At 36.3% G+C, this 19,896-nt stretch overlaps 1 protein-coding gene across 2 annotated transcripts; it reads right to left on the bottom strand.

The window, feature by feature from the left end:
- Positions 1 to 384: 384 nt before the first annotated feature.
- On the bottom strand, positions 385 to 16,858 carry LOC128989821 (putative peptidyl-tRNA hydrolase PTRHD1). Of its 2 annotated transcripts, none has more exons than XM_054411885.1 (3): positions 16,742 to 16,858; positions 14,277 to 14,462; positions 385 to 556 (listed from the first exon to the last, which is right to left on the bottom strand). In XM_054411885.1, the coding sequence occupies exons 2-3, from the start codon at positions 14,460 to 14,462 to the stop codon at positions 386 to 388; spliced, it is 357 nt and encodes a 118-aa protein (XP_054267860.1). In that variant the 5' UTR covers positions 16,742 to 16,858; the 3' UTR covers position 385. The 2 variants fall into 2 exon arrangements, with proteins under 2 accessions (XP_054267860.1, XP_054267861.1); XM_054411886.1 differs by lacking the exon at positions 16,742 to 16,858 and adding an exon at positions 16,673 to 16,729.
- Between the last annotated feature and the right edge of the window lie 3,038 nt (positions 16,859 to 19,896).

The following is a 19,896-nucleotide window of genomic DNA, read 5'->3' on the forward strand; positions in this document are numbered from 1 at the left end:
TATCATAAAATTTACATAACAATATGAGGAAATGAATATAGATATTACATCTAAAGTTTAAAAAGCTAAATATCAAAAATCCATTTTATATCCATTTTTATTTTGGGTCCACTAGACCCACACGTGCGCTCCAGCGTAAAAAAAAGCAACGTGGGCTTAGGGCTTAATTACAGTATCACAAAACACCCATTTATACAGTAGGCCTATCTGACGTTTTTACTGGTATGCAATAAATATTTATGCCATGTTGGATTAAAAGTGGTTTTCAGTTATCTGTGGTCTCCCCCCCCCCCCCCCCCCACCCATTACGCCGGATATTTGAGGATTCACTGTACTTTCTATCTAACCTAAGGTAAAGCTGGTCTCTAAATAAAACTTCATACCATCACTTCATCAATTTGTATTTTTTGAAATATTTTTGCACATCTTCCTTAGGAGAAGGTTTTACTGCCAAGCAAGTTGCTACATTTTCTGGCTGTTCGATCCATAGCTTATGACTTACTGAGTCTTCTTTGAGTTCTTCTGATATCTTTTTAAGAGTTTCCTCGTCTGGAACCTGGAATTTAAAAGTATTATATAAAACTAGGTGAAACCCGTCAAAATCGACGGTTACTTTCAAGGCTTACGTTAATTCATATAACTGCGATAAATTGGGTAAAATATACATATTTTGAGCATTTAGCATTGTTTAAAGAGTAATAAGTATAAAAACAATAATAATATTAATTGCGTTAGTCGCCAAATTTGGTTGATTATTCAATGAATAAAATATTCCACATACCGTACGTCATCGGAGTTATTATTAGTATGGTATCTCTTCCTTTGGAAGAACCTTTAAATAGTATTAAAATCGTATTGGTGGATCTTTTGTAGTTAAACACTTCCGTGATTTCATCAGTGTAATATGATTTTATTTGAAAAGAAAATATTTTTTGGAAGACATATTCTAATTTCAAAGGGAGGTATATCCGTTACAGTGTAAGTTTGATTTTTCCTTCGTCACGTCGCGTCAGTTCATATCGTACTTCTGTGCCAATGAATGAACCCTCTAGCATAGTTTTGAGAAATGGATTGTGGGTGTCGTAACCTAACGTTACGCTAGAAAAGTGGACAGTAATTATAAAGAACCACTTACGATCGCTGTTGGACATAGAAGAAGGAGCCGTGACGAATCATCCCACTTCAGGGCTCAGTGCACAGTGCAGCCACCCCGCAAAACATAATAACTCTTCCGTTACTAATAATTATAACTGTTCATATATGAAACTATAATGACTTCTACTACACTCGTCTTCCCCATAAAAAAAAGTCAATATCATAAATTCAAAATTAACTCAACTTTCAAAATAAAATAAATTCACTTTCAATAAAATGCAACCAAAATTTCTTCTTCCCATTATTCCGTAATAATTTTACAAGTCCAGCCTGTGAGGCTTTCGCACAGTCCGTGCAGACTTCCTCAGCGAGGGTGGTGGGCTGCACTGTGCTAGCGGCGACGCAGGAGTTGGCTGAGACTGGGCTTGCCCTAGGCTCTCCCTGGGACTGGTCGTAGGCCTAGGTACAGGTGACATCATCATGGGACTGGTTGGTCGATCCTCCGGCGGGGGTGAATTCTTGGGTACTTGGGGTGATACAACGGGGTCCTTGGGTGATACAAAAATCTCCTCCTCTTCTGCATACCGAGCTCTCAAGTGATCCGCATGACAAAATCGGGGTTTTCCACCAATAACACTCACCAGATAGGTGACCGGACTTCTCTTTAGAATTATTTTGCCAGGAACCCAAGATATCTTTTCATTTCGGACAGTTTTGACATAGACTGCCTGACCTTCTGAGAAAAATCTGCTTCTTCCCCTAAGCCTATCAGCTGCATCTTTTTGTTCCCTGTGTTTTTGATCAATGGATGACTGGAGATTGGGTTTTAACATAACCAACTGAGTACGAGGCTTCCAAGACAGGAACATTTCTGCAGGGGTTAAGCCAGTAACTGTATTTGGAGTGTTGCGGTACGCAAACAAGAAATTATCTAATTTCATTTGAAGAGTGGTACGCTGAGAACGCTGATGTTCCTCAATCACTTGACGCAAAAGGTTTTTCTTGACCTCCTGAACACTTCTCTCTGCAGATCCATTTGAAGCCGCATGATACGGGGGAGTTAATGTGAACTTCACATTGTTGTTATGCAAAAAGGTCTTGAACTCTTGACTAGTAAAAGATCTTCCGTTGTCCGACACCAGTTCAACAGGCAATCCATACGATGAAAACAAGGTACGGAGTTTCTCGATAACCTTGGAAGAATTCATGGAACTCATGATAAATACCTCTAACCATTTAGAGTATGTGTCAATCAAAACTAAAAGTTGCTGTCTCGACTCTGGATCCTCCGCAAAGTCAATGTGTATCCTCTGCCATCGAGTTGATGTTGTAGGCCATTGCTGCAACGGTACTTTAGGTACCGAATTCCTAGTTAACTGACACGCAGAACAAGAGGCCACCACGTCTTCAATCGACTTCTCCATGCCTGGCCACCAGACATAACTTCTCGCCAGCATCTTCATGCGTGTAACTCCCGGGTGTTGATCATGCAACATTTGAAGCACAGATGAATACAGTTTCTTTGGAATCACTACACGAGAACCCCACAGCAAACAACCTTGTTCCACGGACAACTCGTCCTTCTTCCTTAGAAAAATAGCTAGTTCTGGCTCAACCGAGCTCGTCCAGCCGTACATCACAAAATCTCGGACCTTCGAAAGAATCGGATCCTTATCCGTCATTTTACCTATATGCAAGGCAGTAATAGGTGCAATGTCCTTGACAACACAGAAATTGTTCATCACTTCTGTACACACATCTACATGTGAAACAAAATTAGCATCCAGCTCTATAGGTTCCGCTTCTGCTAAGGGTAACCTAGACAACGCATCAGCGTGAGGGACATCCACTCCCTTCCGGTACCTAACCTCCAAATCATATGCTGATAGAATCAAGGCCCATCTCTGCAGCCTAGCTGCCGCCATACTAGGAACGCCCTTTTTAGAGCCAAAAATAGCCGTCAACGGCTGATGATCAGTCTGTAGAATACAGTGTCTTCCATATATATACTTATGAAACTTTTTGACTCCAAAGATCAAAGCCAGAGCCTCCCGATGTAACTGAGAATAATTCCGTTCACTGGAACTTAGCGTTTTCGATGCGAAGGCAATTGGCCTTTCCTGACCATCGATAAGATGAGATAGAACAGCAGCCACCCCTCTGGGACTCGCATCACACGTCAGAACTATGGGCTTTTTAACATCATAGTGAACTAACAAACTTGAGTCCAACACCCATGATTTACTCTCCTGAAAAGTCTTAGAACACACCTCCGACCACACCCATGGATGATCCTTATGTAATAAGTCATAAAAACAGCTTATTCTAGCAGACAGGTTAGGTATAAATGCATGATAATAATTTATTAGACCAATATAGGCTCGTAACTCTTCCTTAGTACTAGGCTCAGGCGCTTTACGCAGCGCAGTTAACAAACTTTCTTGTGGACGGAGACCATCTCGAGTAATCACATGTCCTAAATACTCGATTGAAGATTGCAAAAACTTACACTTTTGTTGGTTTACTCGAACACCAAACTCATCAAGGCGTTGCAGCACCTGCGCCAGACGGGCAAGCCCCTCTTCCTTAGAGCGAGCCGCCACTAAGACGTCATCTAAGTACGCCACCGTTCCTGGAAGACCTGTTAAAATTTGGTCGATGGCTGACTGAAAAATTGCAGGAGCTGAAGACAAACCATATGGTAGCCTTTTTAAACGATACAGACCCTTATGGGTAGCTAGGGTCAACAGATGTTGCGATTCATCCGCTACCGCCAATTGCTGATACGCATTTGAAAGATCAAGGCAGCTAAAAACTGAGCAACCGCCTAGAGTTGCAAAAATATCTTGAGCCTGTGGAAGCGGATAATGTTCCATTTCAATACACTGATTAAGAGTAATCTTATAATCGGCACAAAGCCTAACACCATTAGGCTTAGGGACAACCACAAGTGGAGTGCTCCACTGTGAATTAGTAACTCTGTACGCAACATCCTCTTGAACCATGCGGTCCAACTCACTCTCAACTTTCTCCCTTAACGCAAAAGGCACTGGTCTCGCCTTACAAAACTTAGGGACTGTCCCCTCCTTTAAGACAATATGAGCCTTAACACCCTTAATTTCGCCCGTTCCAGGCTGAAAAACTGACTTAAATTTACTCTTCAATTTAGCAATGTCCAAATCAGAACTGTGATCCACAGTGGCTTTACATGAAAACACATTTTGCCAATCTAACCTCAACTGGCCTAACCAGTTTCGCCCCAACAGAATCGGCTGACTCTTACTTTCTAAACTAACTACTGTCAAAGGCAAACTCGCCTGCTGATTATTATATTTAACATTGACATTCACTTGTCCCAGAACAGGTACATCATGACCTGAATAAGTAGTAAGTTTCACATTTGCTGGCCTAAGTTTGAGGTTAGAAAATTTTTCATAAAATATCTCAGAAGGACATATAGTCAAGGCACTGCCTGTATCTAGAATCATTTCTAAATATACATCATTAGCCACTAGGCCTACCTTATAGCCGTTGTCTGATCCTGATTTAAGGTTGTACAAACCTATCTCTGCCATTGGAACTTCTAGGCCTAGGCCTACCTCTTCCTCCACTTGATGGACCCCCATCCTAGGTGTCGACTTTTTACCATGGAAACTAGAAGATTTCTTGGCTTTACACACTTTCTTGAGATGACCTACTCTCTGACAACCGTGACACTTGTAACTGGCGAACGCACACGCACTAGGCCAATGACCCGCAGAACCACACCTCCAGCAAGAGTTTCTAGAATTTTGATTTTCACTACTCCTATGTATGAAAGTTTTAGGCCTATTTTGACTTTTCACATTGATTTTCGCAATGTCCCCACGAGGTTGCACAAATAGGCTTGACTGCGATTCGGCCTGTTCCAGCCTGAGCGCTGACGCATAAGCTTCGTCAAAGTCCAATTCCTCCGACAACAATTTCTGCCGGATAGTTTCATTAGAAATGCCGGAAATCACTTTGTCCCTCAAAGCGCCTTTCAAAAAGGTACCAAATTTGCACGAACTAGCCAAATGTTTTATTGAAACCACAAACTCCGCTATGCTTTCGCCCGGCTTTTGCACACGAGAGTAGAATACATATCGCTCCGCCACAACCAACTTCTTGGGCGCATAATGTAATTTCAACAACGCTGCAAGTTCATCATAGGTCTTAGAATCTACCTCTACCGGTGATAATAAATCGGATAGGACCGATAAAACCCTGGGACCAATAACTGTAATTAAAACCGACACCTCGTTTTCCTTCTTGACATTGTTCGCTTTGAAAAAATGTTTCAGGCGCAACAAATAGGGCACAATGTCCTCCTCACTTGGATTAAATTCAGAAATCCTGCCAACACTAATACTCGCCATTTTTAATCATCTCAACTATAATACGCACTAAAACAACAACTGTTATCGCGTACTACCCTAACTATGATAAAAAGGTTTATTACCGACTGCGCCAAAATGTCGTAACCTAACGTTACGCTAGAAAAGTGGACAGTAATTATAAAGAACCACTTACGATCGCTGTTGGACATAGAAGAAGGAGCCGTGACGAATCATCCCACTTCAGGGCTCAGTGCACAGTGCAGCCACCCCGCAAAACATAATAACTCTTCCGTTACTAATAATTATAACTGTTCATATATGAAACTATAATGACTTCTACTACAGTGGGGTTACTGTTAAACTGGAATTCCTTGACATGGGGGATGTCAGTTAGTTGTCTCAGCCTTATCAGTAACATAAAGTTGTCAATATAATCTCTCAACGGAATGTTAGGTGTAGTGAAATACTTGAAGTGAAGTTGGATTTTATTTGATATTATAAGGCCTTACCTTAGCAATCCTGTTTTTTTATCCGAAATTAATTTCGGGCCCGAAGGTCCATCATCAGTCGGAATCCAGTAGACCAAATTTTCTAAAATAGAATCCACCCGTTGGGTTTCGTAGAAAGTTTCACAACATTTAAGACAATACAAGTCATAGTCAATGCGAAAAGAGTAAAACAATTAGGGTTAAAAACCATGGTTTTTATAATGTCAGATAACCTAACTTCACATATACAGCAACACCAAGTCCAACCCATCTGAAATCCTCAATGACCAACGCAATTTTTCAGCAAACATAATTTTTGACACATTGCTGAAAATAAATAATCAATCAAACACCTGTCCACTTCGATCCAATTAAGACCAGAATCTTTTCAATCCGTAGTCAACATAACTTACAAGTACAATCCTGTTGATTTTGACAGTTGCCAGCAACAGGTTCTCTAACCAAAGTGAGGTTATCTGACATTATAAAAACCATGGTTTTTAACCCTAATTGTTTTACTCTTTTCGCATTGACTATGACTTGTATTGTCTTAAATGTTGTGAAACTTTCTACGAAACCCAACGGGTGGATTCTATTTTAGAAAATTTGGTCTACTAGATTCCGACTGATGATGGACCTTCGGGCCCGAAATTAATTTCGGATCAAAAAACAGGATTGCTAAGGTAAGGCCTTATAATATCAATTAATATATAAGCAATCCAGAGGCTAAAATTATTGATTGATTGGATTTTATTCTTGAACTGTTAGGGGCCTCCTAGTTCATACGGCCTTGCGGCTTCCATTGGCAACAAATAATGCAAATGACATAGCAAAGGGACATTTCCAAAAAGCAAAAATACTGTAAATTGGCTGTTATGTATATATTGACGTTTACATATTGTTAATCAACGTATCTTATAAACGATTAGGTGATCTAGTTTAAAAGGAATATGACCTTTCTGTCATGACAGTAGCTGCTTAAATAGTATTTTCTCTTTGTACCATATTTTACAGCCAAAATGTTGTGTTATTTTCAATAATGTTACCAACCCAGTGCGCCAAAGTTCGTAATATAGGCAGGTGCAAATAATTTGTCAAGATGGGTACCATTTTAGGCAAGGTTTCTATGTTTGGATTTTATTAGACACGATAAGAGCATATATTTCTCATAAACATTTGATATGTGTAGAATAATATGATAAAATGTAGGCAAAAGTGGTGAATAAGAAATACACCAACCCGTACAATAGATATAAGATAGTTCAATAAGAGATAATTTAAGAATTGCTGTGATAAAAGGATTTTCCACTGATTTTGTAATGGAATGTTATATTGCAAAACATGACATGATAAAGACGAAAATCAATTTTAAAATCAGAAAATAACATTGCAAATACTTATTTGGTAGAATTCAGTACTGTGGCTCCCAATAAATGTGTGTTGTTTGAAATACAATTTAAAAATGAACAGCTGTTTTATTAAAAAGTATTATTCACATGGCCAAAATGTAAACAACTCTGTGGATGGATCTTTAAAGGCTTCTGGGGCAGAGTCCTAAGGGATTTTGCATAGTTTTTCTTTTGATAACTCATCTACAGACCAAAGACTTTTCTTTGGACACCACTACCAAGTTTCTACGCCCAGCCGTTCTCTCAAATTAGTGGGTTCAAAGTTTCCAATTAAATATTTAGATTCCCCCATGTTAATCTTATGGGAGAAACTCCAACTTTGATGGCCTGTGGGGCAAAGCCCGAGGGTTTTTATTACAGGAATTGGTAAAAGATATACACAAAAAATACTTTATTTTGACACGTCGTTTGTAAAAATCTGTCCATTATTAAAGGAGGAGTAGTGTTTTGTAGAAATCGCCTTCACGTATTATATATAAGGATGTTTAAATTTAACAACATGTGGTTTTGTCTATGGTCAAAGACAATAACCATATGTTTAGTATTTATTTTAATCATGTTGTTTATTGTTTTAGTTATCCTAGCAACCTAGGTAACAACAGTTTTTCTGACTTACAATCTAGTGGATTACACTAAATTAATTCTTTGTAAATTAAATAACCTTTTACTGGAATGATTTGTTTTAGTGCGTCTATCCGCTAGAAACAATTCAAGTTTATTTAACTGTAATGTAAATTTTAAGTATATTTTCCATTTTTGTTCGTCTTGTTATCAATATGAGACTTTCAGTGTTAACACATTGATGGTAGAATGTTTTTTTTTTGTTTTTTTTTTGGGTTATGACCTTTTTATGTCTTTTATAATATATGTATTTAAAAAACTATATGTTTATTAAATTTTTAACCTAAATAAAAGAAAAAAAATGTGTGACTTCTCTCCAATAATCTAAATGAAGCACATCTATGGGATTCAAGCTCGACCTCAACGCTACACTAGTCAGAGCAACGGCTAAGCCAACTGACCATCATCAACCAACATCATTCCAACCTGGCATGAGTCGTTTGCCACTACAAACACACGACAACACTAGCGCTCGCAGGTAGATTTGACGTTCCTAAATGAAGACAAGTTATTAGAATTAGGAAATAATCACCGCTGTGAGTCGGCTTTGCCATGCAAAGTGGTACTGTGCTATGCATAGCCTGCTAGGGGTGCCTCTGCACTCGCTTAAAGCAGCTGATCTGGCACTGGCTGTGTGGTGACTAGACAGTCCTAGGGTAGGAGAGTGGGCCTTGGGCGGAGGAGACAGTCAGCACCGCCCTTAGGGTGGAGCGGCAGCTCCAGGCCTCGCACCGGGGAAGGCCTCGCTATACTACTATCGCACCGCTATTACTAGGTACGGTATCGCTAATAATAAGTTAAAGATTTGGAATGAAAATAATCAAATAAAGGACAGACGGATACATGTGCCTAAAATATGTCTGATTTATTATGAATTATGGCGCAATTAATGCTATTTCAATTATTGTATTGATTTTTATAAAAACCTACGAACGACATTAAAACACATCGTTCCATTAACAAGATATTGGCAATAATCTAAGTGATCTCTAAATTTATAGTGGTGAGAAAATACTGAATTAGATATATTTTTGTTAAACTTTGTACAACTAAAACTAGACTTCTACCGGACCGATTTTGTCACTTAATGGGTCGTTGGAAAGCCTAATTTGTGTAGATTTGCAAATAATTATGAAAGTTTGATTTTATTAGATATTTGAGGTGAAAAAAATAAAAATAAAAAATAATACATTTAAAACTCTTTTTTTCCAAGTTTATATTTCCAATTTTATATTTGTAGCCAACTTTAGGCTGCCTTTATTAAGTATTTTCAAGAAATACATAATAGTAATTTGTAGAAAATTTAATTCTCTTTTAGAATATCACCTTCCACTTTGGTCGATTTATAACCTCCAAATTTATAGAAGTGAGAAAATACTGAATTAAAGATGTTGTTGTTAAGCTTTGTACAATTAAATCTAAAGTTCAACTGAACCGATTTTATTAATTAATAGGTCATTGGATAGCCTAATTTGTGACGATTTGCAAATAATTATGAAAGTACTGTTGAGGTTGCAAGCAAGATCGTTTGGCTATAAATCGATGATAAATAACTCAATTTTTTAAATAATTTGTGTTGGTCATAATTTAGCTGTGTGCTTTAATGAAATGGAAGCTGGTATTTCAATGAAGGTTCTTAGGTCAAAACAAATAGAATAACGTAATTAGAATTAAGTAAATATATCTAAAACTAAATTCCATATCCAAGATATAATCAAATTTATATTTTCTGATTGAGCGATACAGTATCTTGAACTTAACTGATTAAAACTATCAATATCTCAAGTGAAAGCCTTTGAAGTATTTTAAGACCAAGAGATATAAATAACTTAAATAAAAATAGAGTTACGTGCAGATAGGTACTATAAACGATTGTAATTATTGTTGATTCGTGACTCAGCTCACTGCTTTAGGTAGTTCGATCTTAATAATCAATAGCTCAAATGAAAGCTGGTATTTCACTTAAGGTTTTTAGACCAAAATTTATAATGTAATTAGAACTGCTGGAATACATCTTTAATTCAAGAGAAAAAAATTTGTTTGTCGAGTAATACATTTGATAAATTAATGATGATGCTTGATGACAAATATGTGCTTGCATAGCTTTATTTTGAGACCAAAATTATGAAAATCGGGCAGGTAGAAGAGCCCTCCTGTAAACCATCACCCGCCTGCGAAACATTGAACTAGAAAAAAAAACAAATTTAACTCCCATAAGGAATGTACAGGGAGGCAGTTTGTGCATAGCTCGAAATATACGTCAAAATGAATGCCGATGCTTGATGGCAAATCTGCGGTACGTCCATACCTTTAGTTTAAGGCCAAACTTATGAAAATCGTTCGGGTAGAACGAGCTAACCCGACTCGGAAAAGAAAAACCAATTATTTTTATAGATGGCAATAATTGGTTTACCAGTATGCATAATCTAATCATACAAAACATGTGTTAATAATTCAACAGCTTATTGTTATATTGTTATCTAATTATTTTTCTTTGATTAAATGTTGTTGTTAACAAGTTGTATTTATGTTTAAAGTGTGTTCCTTATGTTAAATGTGTGATTCTAATGTTATGTGCTTAAACTGTACCATTAATATTAGTGAGTAAAGTGGTGTATGGATTTGATAACCATTATTTTACTAGAGACCGTTGTATTTAACCACAACGGGCACTGTTGCTAGTAATAAATATAGTAATAAACATAATAAGAATAAAGTATTAACAGTATTGAACAGTATTGAAAAACAAGTATGAAATAAGCTAGGTTATTAGCAAAGTTTACAAATAAGTTATATCAATGTCAATAAGTTATGTTTACTACAATCAGACTGATAAAAAATCCTCAATTCTGTAAAAGCAATTGTCTAACAGGTAAACAGTAAGTGTAACCGGAACTTTTTAAATGATTCTACCTCTCTCAGTGATAAAGGAAGCTTATTATACAGTTTGAGACCCATATAAAAAGTTCTCTTTTCATAAGCAGCAGATTTATATATGGGGTACTGCAACACAGAGTTCATGGGCCTAAAGCTGTATTGGGAGTTAGCCTAGTTCTTTTTTCTTCATAAATAGAAAAATGTTTTTCGACAAAGATTAAAGTGTTGAATACATACAAAGAGGGCACAGGTAAAATCTTCATTCTTTTAAACAAATTTCTACAAGATGTTCTTGGATTAACTTGTGCAATCTTACTAATATTATACAGTAGATGTGAAAGTTTGTGTGTTTGTTTGTTTGTGCATGTTTGAAGTTCAATCACGCATAAACCACTGGACGGATTGGGCTGAAATTTGGCATGATGATAGCTTACATTCCCGATTAACATATAGGGCCTAGGCATATTCTTATCTCAAAAATCCTTTCGGGCTCCGCCCCAGTGGCTCTGTAATTCCCCATGTTAACCTTATGAGTATTCATGTTTAAAGGGAATTAAAGAATTTAGTCAGCTGTTTCAACTAAAAAAGTTGGTTCTATGATATGGAAAAGCATTAAAAAGTTATAAGATTTACCAACAGGGTGCAGCACAGGGTGCAGCAATTGCAACAGCAAATTAGCTGTTTTTTCATGAAAAAAAAAAACAGCTAATTTGACCTAAGCAGCAACAAAAAACTGTGATTCACAATGAGAACTGTCAAAGTAGGATTGTTTACAGTTATGTTTATGTTTTTCATTTGATGAATAATTTGTGATATTTAGCGAATTGTTGATAATTTATTTGTCTCTATTGTTTAGGTGAAGTGGTAGAACATTATGGCTATGGTAGATGTGTAATACTATAGAATACTGTAAAGTAAGCAAATTGTATCAAACTGTGTCTACCCTTATTGCAAACGCAAAGCTTGAATATAACTGCAATAAACATTTTATACTTATATTCCAACCCCGTACGAAGGGGGGATAAAACAATTCCTTATTATATTTTTCCGTTTCAAACAAAACCTAGCCCAAGTAATATTTTCCTCTATTCGGCTGCTCTTCGGTATGCGGCCTTTGCCCTCAACGCTGATATCCTTCCAAACGACACAGTCTACTGTCGTCTGCCGCTGAATAATCACCATATTTCTATTGTCTATCCGCATCATCTTTTCATCATCCCGCAACTTAATTCACTCTTCAATTTACAACTTTTAAATTAATCAGTCTGTACATTGCTGGTAGAAGTGACAATGCTTCAAGTCAGGTGGGGTACCCCAAACCAAACATCTCTTCAGCTGCACTAAGGTCTGTGACAGTAATGCAACATTGTTTTGCACTTTTTAACAAGTAGTCTAATAAGACTGATTAATTTCATCCTAAGTTTCATCTATTTTTCATATTTTACCAGTCTGAGAACATTATACAGGCGCTGTCTTAACTGTTAAGTTGGTGGGAAATGAATTGATATACCGGTTGCGGCAAAAGTCAGTATACCGCTGCAGGCCGGTGAGCGTCATTGTTTATCTCTCGCGCTATTATTGTCTCAGTGTTATTCCTTATCTAATCTGACGTCTAGTCGTGGTTGATTTTGTCTTTGTTTATTCTTTATCATGAATGACAGTGAAGTTAAGTTGGTGAGTGTAGTGCTTGTATTATTAACTTCTATTATTGGTGTTTTTAATCATGAATCGTAAACTAACTTTAGAGCAACGAGTTTTTCTTTTGAAAAATTGGTGGAAATTTGATCGTGATTATACGGGATGTGTTCTTAGAGTTGGAAAACAGTCCCACTTTTGAACAGTTGCGTCGTCGTTCGATTATTTGGCAGCAAGACGGAGCACCTCCACACTATGGCCTAAATGTTCGAGCATTTTTAAATGATAACTTCGATGAATGGATAGGACGTAGAGGAACTATTGAGTGGCCTGCTAGGTCCCCAGACCTAACTTAGTGCGATTTCAGTATGTGGGGTTTGTTAAAAGAACACGTGTTTTCGGAGAAACCTCAAAGTTTAGAACATTTAAAAGAATTAATAACAAAACATTTTGATGTTTTATTCACACCACAACTATGCAACAAAATCTGTAAGTCACTGTTGAAAAGGTGCTACAAGTGTATAGACAATGATGGTGGTCACTTTGAGCAGCTTCTCTAACAGGACAATTAAAATTATACTTTTATAGTTATGTTTAATGCTAGCTACAGTTTAACTGCTTTTTCGGTATACTGACATTTGCCGCACCCTGTATGTTAAGAAAAGCAGGGGCCAAACAAAATCATTTAGTCAAACAAGATATCAACTTTTTTGCTCCTCAAAATGCTCATTATGATCACCTCACTAGATTTAGATGTACCTTGTTAATCCATATGTAGGCTAAGGCTTGCAAAAACCCGACATTGTCATGTTTAGGTACCATCAACTTGCTCTTTATAATAAACTATAGCTCGGCCGCTTAGAAAACGACCTCCTCCAGCATTGGTTTAGCATTAGCGCGCAGGTCGTTTTCTAAGCGGCCGAGCTATAATAGCTATTATAAATTTGCCACTCAATAGATTTAAGAAAACTGTAACTCTTTTTCTAAAGGACCAATTCCTCCTACTCTGTAGCGGACTACATGGATGATCATCTTATATCATGACCTGTTAATCTGATGTAGGTAACATATCTTATCTAAATCTTTGTCTCTGTTCTTTACTTGTTTTAAGTTATGTTGCACGATAGGCAAATGCCTAGGGGCGCAAACAGAAAAATAAAAATAAAATTGTTGTAAAAATAGTTTGAAAAAGCTTAAAAAACAAACAAATTTAAAACCAGTTTCTTAAAATTTCCCGGGGGAGAACCCCCAGTATATCTTGCCAACCTAGTGCTTTATGAGTTAACCCAACCAAACATAACCGGTTGCAGCGTGCTGTATACCTAATCGGCGGAGTATAGCGGCGCGGCGGCGATGTAACTTATTCAACTCAATACTCCCGACATCGCTGCCTTCAGGGAGGCAGAACTCAAAGGCCGCTAATCGTAGGCTAATCATGTCAAATTTAGACAGTAAGTCAATTAATGTATGTTCTTTCCAATTTTGGTAGTTATTTTTGATCTCAGATAAAAAAAGTTTTCTAAATTTTAAGTGGCCTCAGGATAGCCTAAGTTAATACCAAAGTAGGCCTACCTAAAACCTATTTAGGCCTAGTCATTAATTGCAGTTTCGGGGCTACCAATATGAATTTCAATAAGATATCAGTGTTGTGCTTTGGGAAATAATTTTGTGTAGGCCTAACTTAGGCCTATCTATTGCCGATAGCTTGTTTTTCTCAGGTAATACTTAGTTTACCTACTTAAAAAATTGAACTCTGACACCATTAAATGTACAACAAAACCTTGTATATTTACCTCTAAAATTATTTTGTGCATGTTATCCAAGTTCTGTAGGTAAAGTTGGGTTGCTGGGTCATCGTAGAACTTGTGAATAACAGCTGTGGCTGCATGACACGCTTGGGCAATCACAGCTCCTACTGGCCAATTTGACGATTTAATCAGGTCACCACGTACTAGGATGTACTGAACTACTGCTGCCATCTTGAAAAGGTTAGGATGAATTTTAGGTTTGAGGACTAAGTTAATTTGATGAATATGCCTATGTTAGCTCAACAAGTTCTTTTAGGCATATCTTTAAACCCAAAATATGGAAAATTATATTGACCTATTAGGTAACTTAGGCATACAGTAAGCCTAAAGAGGAATTTTTCCATCCTCCAGCAAGTAGATAACTTACAGCTAATTATGCCTACAATTGAAATAAAATTATATGTACAAGGCATTAAGTTATGTATTGGAAATGTGGATCGCGGACGTATTTTGCCGCAAAACGGCCAGCAATAGATTTTAGTGGGCACGCGTACAACTTATTGCTGATTTTACCCCCCCCTTATTCTACTCCCCAGGTACATAATGTTGATACTGTCGTGTCCGTTAAAGTGTCCTCTATCTGTTGGCATTATTGGTAATATGGATCGCGGACGTATTTTGCCGCAAAACGGCCGGCAATAGATTTTAGCGGGCGCGCGCACAACTTATTGCTGATTTTATCCCCCTTATTCTACTCCCCAGAGGTACATAATGTTGATACTATCGTATCCGTTAAAGTGTCCTCTATCTGTTGCATTATTGGTAATATGGATCACGGACGTATTTTTCCGCAAAACGGCCGGCAATAGATTTTAGCGGGCGCGCGCACACATTATTTCAGATTTTAGGAATTTTAGAATATCTACATGTATTCTACACGTATGTAATACATTATTACAATTAAACTATATACATGACACTTGGAACGAAGGTATATAAGGTTCCAAGTTATATAAACATGAATTCTATACGTATGTAAAATTTGGTAACAATTAAAAAATATTTACCTATTTTATTAACAAAACACTGCCGTAAAAAGCTAATTTCATTTTACTCACCCGGGTCAATCGCCAATAAGGGGTACTTATAATCAAACTATAGAAACATGAAACTAGGAACGAAGGTATATCTACATGTATTATACACGTATATAAAATTTGGTAACAATTAATAAATATTTACCTTTTATATTAACAAAAAACCACCAAAAATATTTAATTTAATTTTGTTGATCCGAGTCAATTGCCTTAAGAATTTACTTAGACCTAACCTATATACATGAAACTTGGAACGAAGGTATATCCACATGTATTCTACTTGTATGTAAAATTTGGTAACGAGAAAAAAATATTTATCTATTTTATTAACTAAAAACCGCCCAAAATACCTAATTTTATTTCTTGTTGACCCGAGTCAATCGCCTAAAAAGGGTACTTAGAATTAAACTATATACATGAAACCTAGAAAGAAGGTATATCTAGACATGTATTCTACACGTATGTAATACATTATTACAATTAAACTATATACATGACAATTGGAACGAAAGGAATATAAGGTTCCAAGTTTCATGTATATAGTTTAATTATAAGTACCTTTTTTAGGCGATTGACCCGGGTCAACAAAATAAAATTAGCTATTTTGGGCGGTTTTTAGTTAATAACATAGGTAAATAATTTTGAATCATTACCAAATATTACATACGTGTAGAATACATGTAGATATACCTTCTTTCCAGGTTTCATGTATATAGTTTAATTCTAAGTACCTTTTTTAGGCGATTGACTCAGGTCAACAAGAAATAAAATTAGGTATTTTGGGCGGTTTTTAGTTAATAAAATAGGTAAATAATTTTGAATCATTACCAAATATTACATATGTGTAGAATACATGTAGATATACCTTCGTTCCAAGTTTCATGTATATACTTTAATTCTAAGTACCTTTTTTAGGTGATTGACTCGGGTCAACAAAATATAGTTAACTATTTTGGGCGGTTTTTTGTTAATAAAATAGGTAAATATTTTTTTATCGTTACCAAATTTTACATTCGTGTAGAATACATGTAGATATACCCTCGTTCCAAGTTTTGTGTATATAGGCCTAAGTTACTTTAATTCTAAGAACCTTTTTAGGCGATTGACTCGGGTCAACAAAATAAAGTTGTAACTATTTTGGGCGGTTTTTTGTTAATAAAATAGGTAAATATTTTTTAATCGTTACCAAATTTTACATACGTGTAGAATACATGTAGATATACCTTCGTTCCAAATTTCATGTAAATATCTACATTCCAAGTGGTTTTCCTTCTAAATAAACTTATATTAAATTTGTTGACCCGGGTCAACAAAATAGTCAGTTCCCCAGAGCCATACACCTACCGTTAAAAACTTATCAAATTTTAATAGTGTGACTGATTTCCGTAAATTAGTTAAAGAAAATCTTTGTACCTTTTTACTATATTAATGTGTTTTGGTTTGGTTGGCTCGTTGACTGTTGGTTGAGTGTTGAGATGCAGATGCAGATGCAGATGAGGTTAGGTTTATAGGTTAAGCTGTTTTGCACTTTTGTTTTTTGCGGATAGCGCTGGGTTCACAACGATATGGTAGCCTGGTAGGCAGGCATACGGTTAAGTATCGATCCATCGATCGTCGTAGTATGAAAACAACTATCGAATATCGTAAATCGACTGGCTTCCATATAGCCGCCAGCGCCAACCAACCAACCAAAACGTAAACAAACAAGTTTAGCTGCTGCTAACTCATGTTTTCCAATTTTTATTTTATTTATAAAAATGCCATCGTATTTACTTAGGCTAGGATTATACTAGGACGCTGGCGTCCGGGATGCTGGCGTCCGAGAGGCTAGCGTCCCACCTCGAGCCGAAAAATGACGTGATTTGTGTTGGGATGCTAGCCTCTTGGACTGCCATTTTATTTCAATGTTTAGTCACTTTTCGTTTATATCTATTTAAATAACATTAGGTTTAAAGAGTACCAAGGTTTGATGCTGGGGGCTAATAAAGTGTGTTTTTAGTAAAATACTGTATTATTAGCTTAGTATAAAACATATCGTCCAAGTTTAATCAAAATATATACATACACAAGCAAATTCCAACACATAACATTTTCTATAAGAATAACATGGCAATTTTTAATGTACTCTTTTTTTTAATTTTCTCCATAACTAATAACAGTACAAAAACATTTAAATATACTATTTTTTTTGTTTTTAAGCTCATTAAAATTGTCTAGAGAGAAATTGGGAATTTTTAAGTTTTATGGGTCAAAAATGACAAACCCCCCTTTTTAGCACATAAAACCCCGTTCCCAAAGTCTGTTCATGCTGGTTCGCGAACTCATTCAAGTTTATCCCACCCCTCACCTTAAAACAGAATTTCTTCAAAATAGGACAAAAGTTACTCTAGTTATCGCGTTTACGGACATATATATAATATTTAAATCTATACGAACGGGTGGTGTATTTGGCCTCTGGGGACATCAAAATGAAAAAGTAAATCGGTCCCGGGCCTAGGTCTTACCATGCCACCTACAGTAATAGCTTCGAGCGTCCGGTGGCTCTTTTTAGCATCCGACGCTAGCATTCATAGTATAATCGCACCCATTTGATTTAATGCCCCGCTAGCGTCCCGGACGCTGGCCTCTCGGACGCCAGCGTCCTAGTATAATCCTAGCCTTATTGTTTAATGTAAAACAGCTTGTAAATAAAACTTTGTTAGAAAACCAAACCAACCAACACAACGCCGATAGACAGAAGAGAGAAGACAGAGACATCAAAAACTAAACTACTAGACTAGCATAGCACTAGCCTAAAAGAAGAGGAAAATATTTGATTTATATATGTTATTTAATTTATTTCAACTTTGTTCCTTTTGATCAGTTTCATGGTGCATAGTGCATTATTATGGAAGAAATATGCAAAGTTCATCATCTAAACGCTTTTAAAAGTAAGGGGGGCAGTAATTTATCTGGCGTTAATTGCGCAAGTTACTGGAATATTAATTTTAAAATTCCTCCGTAATTTAAGTTCTTATACATTCATCATGCTGGTTATCAGCCTTACTGTAATTCGATAATAAACATTTTCATTGGAAAATTTTATGCCAGGTTCAGATATTATGTTGTACTTATTTATTTGCATTCACTCTCACTGTAATATTGTGAATTAAATTATGGCCTTCCGTCGTCAAGGCCACATTATGACGTTTGACGACAGACATAGGAGCTAGGAGCAGCTGCAGCAGAAGGCACCAAGACCAAGGCAATAATTATATACTGTAGTTTACTTCCAACTTCCACCATGAGAGAGCCGGTGTGCGGGTGGCACAATTTTTATTTCAGCTGCAGTTATTTTAATAAGAACAAAATGAGAGCATTCTATTGGCTGAGGGAACACCATTAGCGCAATGAAACAGAATGATGTCGTCGGCCTCTGTGGTCAAGTGGATGGCGTGCCGGGCATCGAAACTAATGGTACCAGGTTCGAAACCCATCGGGGGCACAAACTTTTTGTCTAAGATTTTTGCACTATCAGCAAGTTTGGTTAGTTTTGTTAGGTTATAACAGTTAAATTTTATAATTAAAACCTTATAAAATTGAATTTGAGCTATTTATAGTTTTATTTTATGAACAGAACTTTTTTCGATTAGTAAACCTTCATTCAATTTTTTCATTATCAGCAAGTTTGGTTAGTTTGGTTAGGTTATCACAGTTTAATTTTATAATTAAAAAATATAAAATTTAATTTGAGGCATTTATAGTTTTATTTAAGAACAGAATTATGTTTTCTATTAGTAAACCTTCATTCAATTTTGTCATTATCAGCAAGTTTGGTTAGTTAGGTTAGGTTATGACAGTTTAATTAAAAAATTAACTATATATTTTTTTTAGTTTTAGGCCTACAATAATTTTTTTTTAATTTCTAATTTTTAAACTCTCACTTTGTCTGTATTAAAAAACTGCAGCTGAAATAAAAATCGTGCGAGCGGGTGAGCCCGAGCCGACAGCCGATACTAAAAACAAAAAGTCGATGTCTATCATCCGGTAGAAAAAAAATAACCAATAATAATAATAATCAAATAAAATAAAAATCATAATACAAAATAATAATAATCAAAAGAACCTTCATTTGATTTTTCCATTATCAGCACGTTTGGTTAGTTTGGTTATGTTATGACAGTTTAATAAAATTGTCTGTTTCTGACGCGTCTGTTCAGACGCAGCAGTTAGTGACGTCAAACGGCACCTGAGAAATCTTCCGTGTGCCCCACCGACTAACCGACTCCTGTCTGTTGACATTGACCTTGGAGGGGGTAAAAAGCTGATTGTGAGCGCTTCCGTTATCAATGTCCTCAATCCTATCAAATATTATGTTACGGCCAAAATTTAGTTTTTCATTTAAAATGTCGTGAGGATGTTTTTTTGTTGCTTTGTAGATTTCTAAGCTTTCTAGAACATTAACCCTCCGAGTGTCCCTAGTTTGGCCTTAATGTTTGCCTATTTTTTGCGCATTTGCAAGGTTTTATTAAAACGGATCTGAGAAGCTTAAAAACAATGTTAATTATACTGTTCTATATACCATTTTG

Source organism: Macrosteles quadrilineatus, unplaced genomic scaffold (genome assembly GCF_028750875.1).
Source record: "Macrosteles quadrilineatus isolate MER2022 unplaced genomic scaffold, UCM_ALF_1.0 Scaffold_3__2_contigs__length_128488019, whole genome shotgun sequence".
Taxonomy (NCBI): domain Eukaryota; kingdom Metazoa; phylum Arthropoda; class Insecta; order Hemiptera; family Cicadellidae; genus Macrosteles; species Macrosteles quadrilineatus.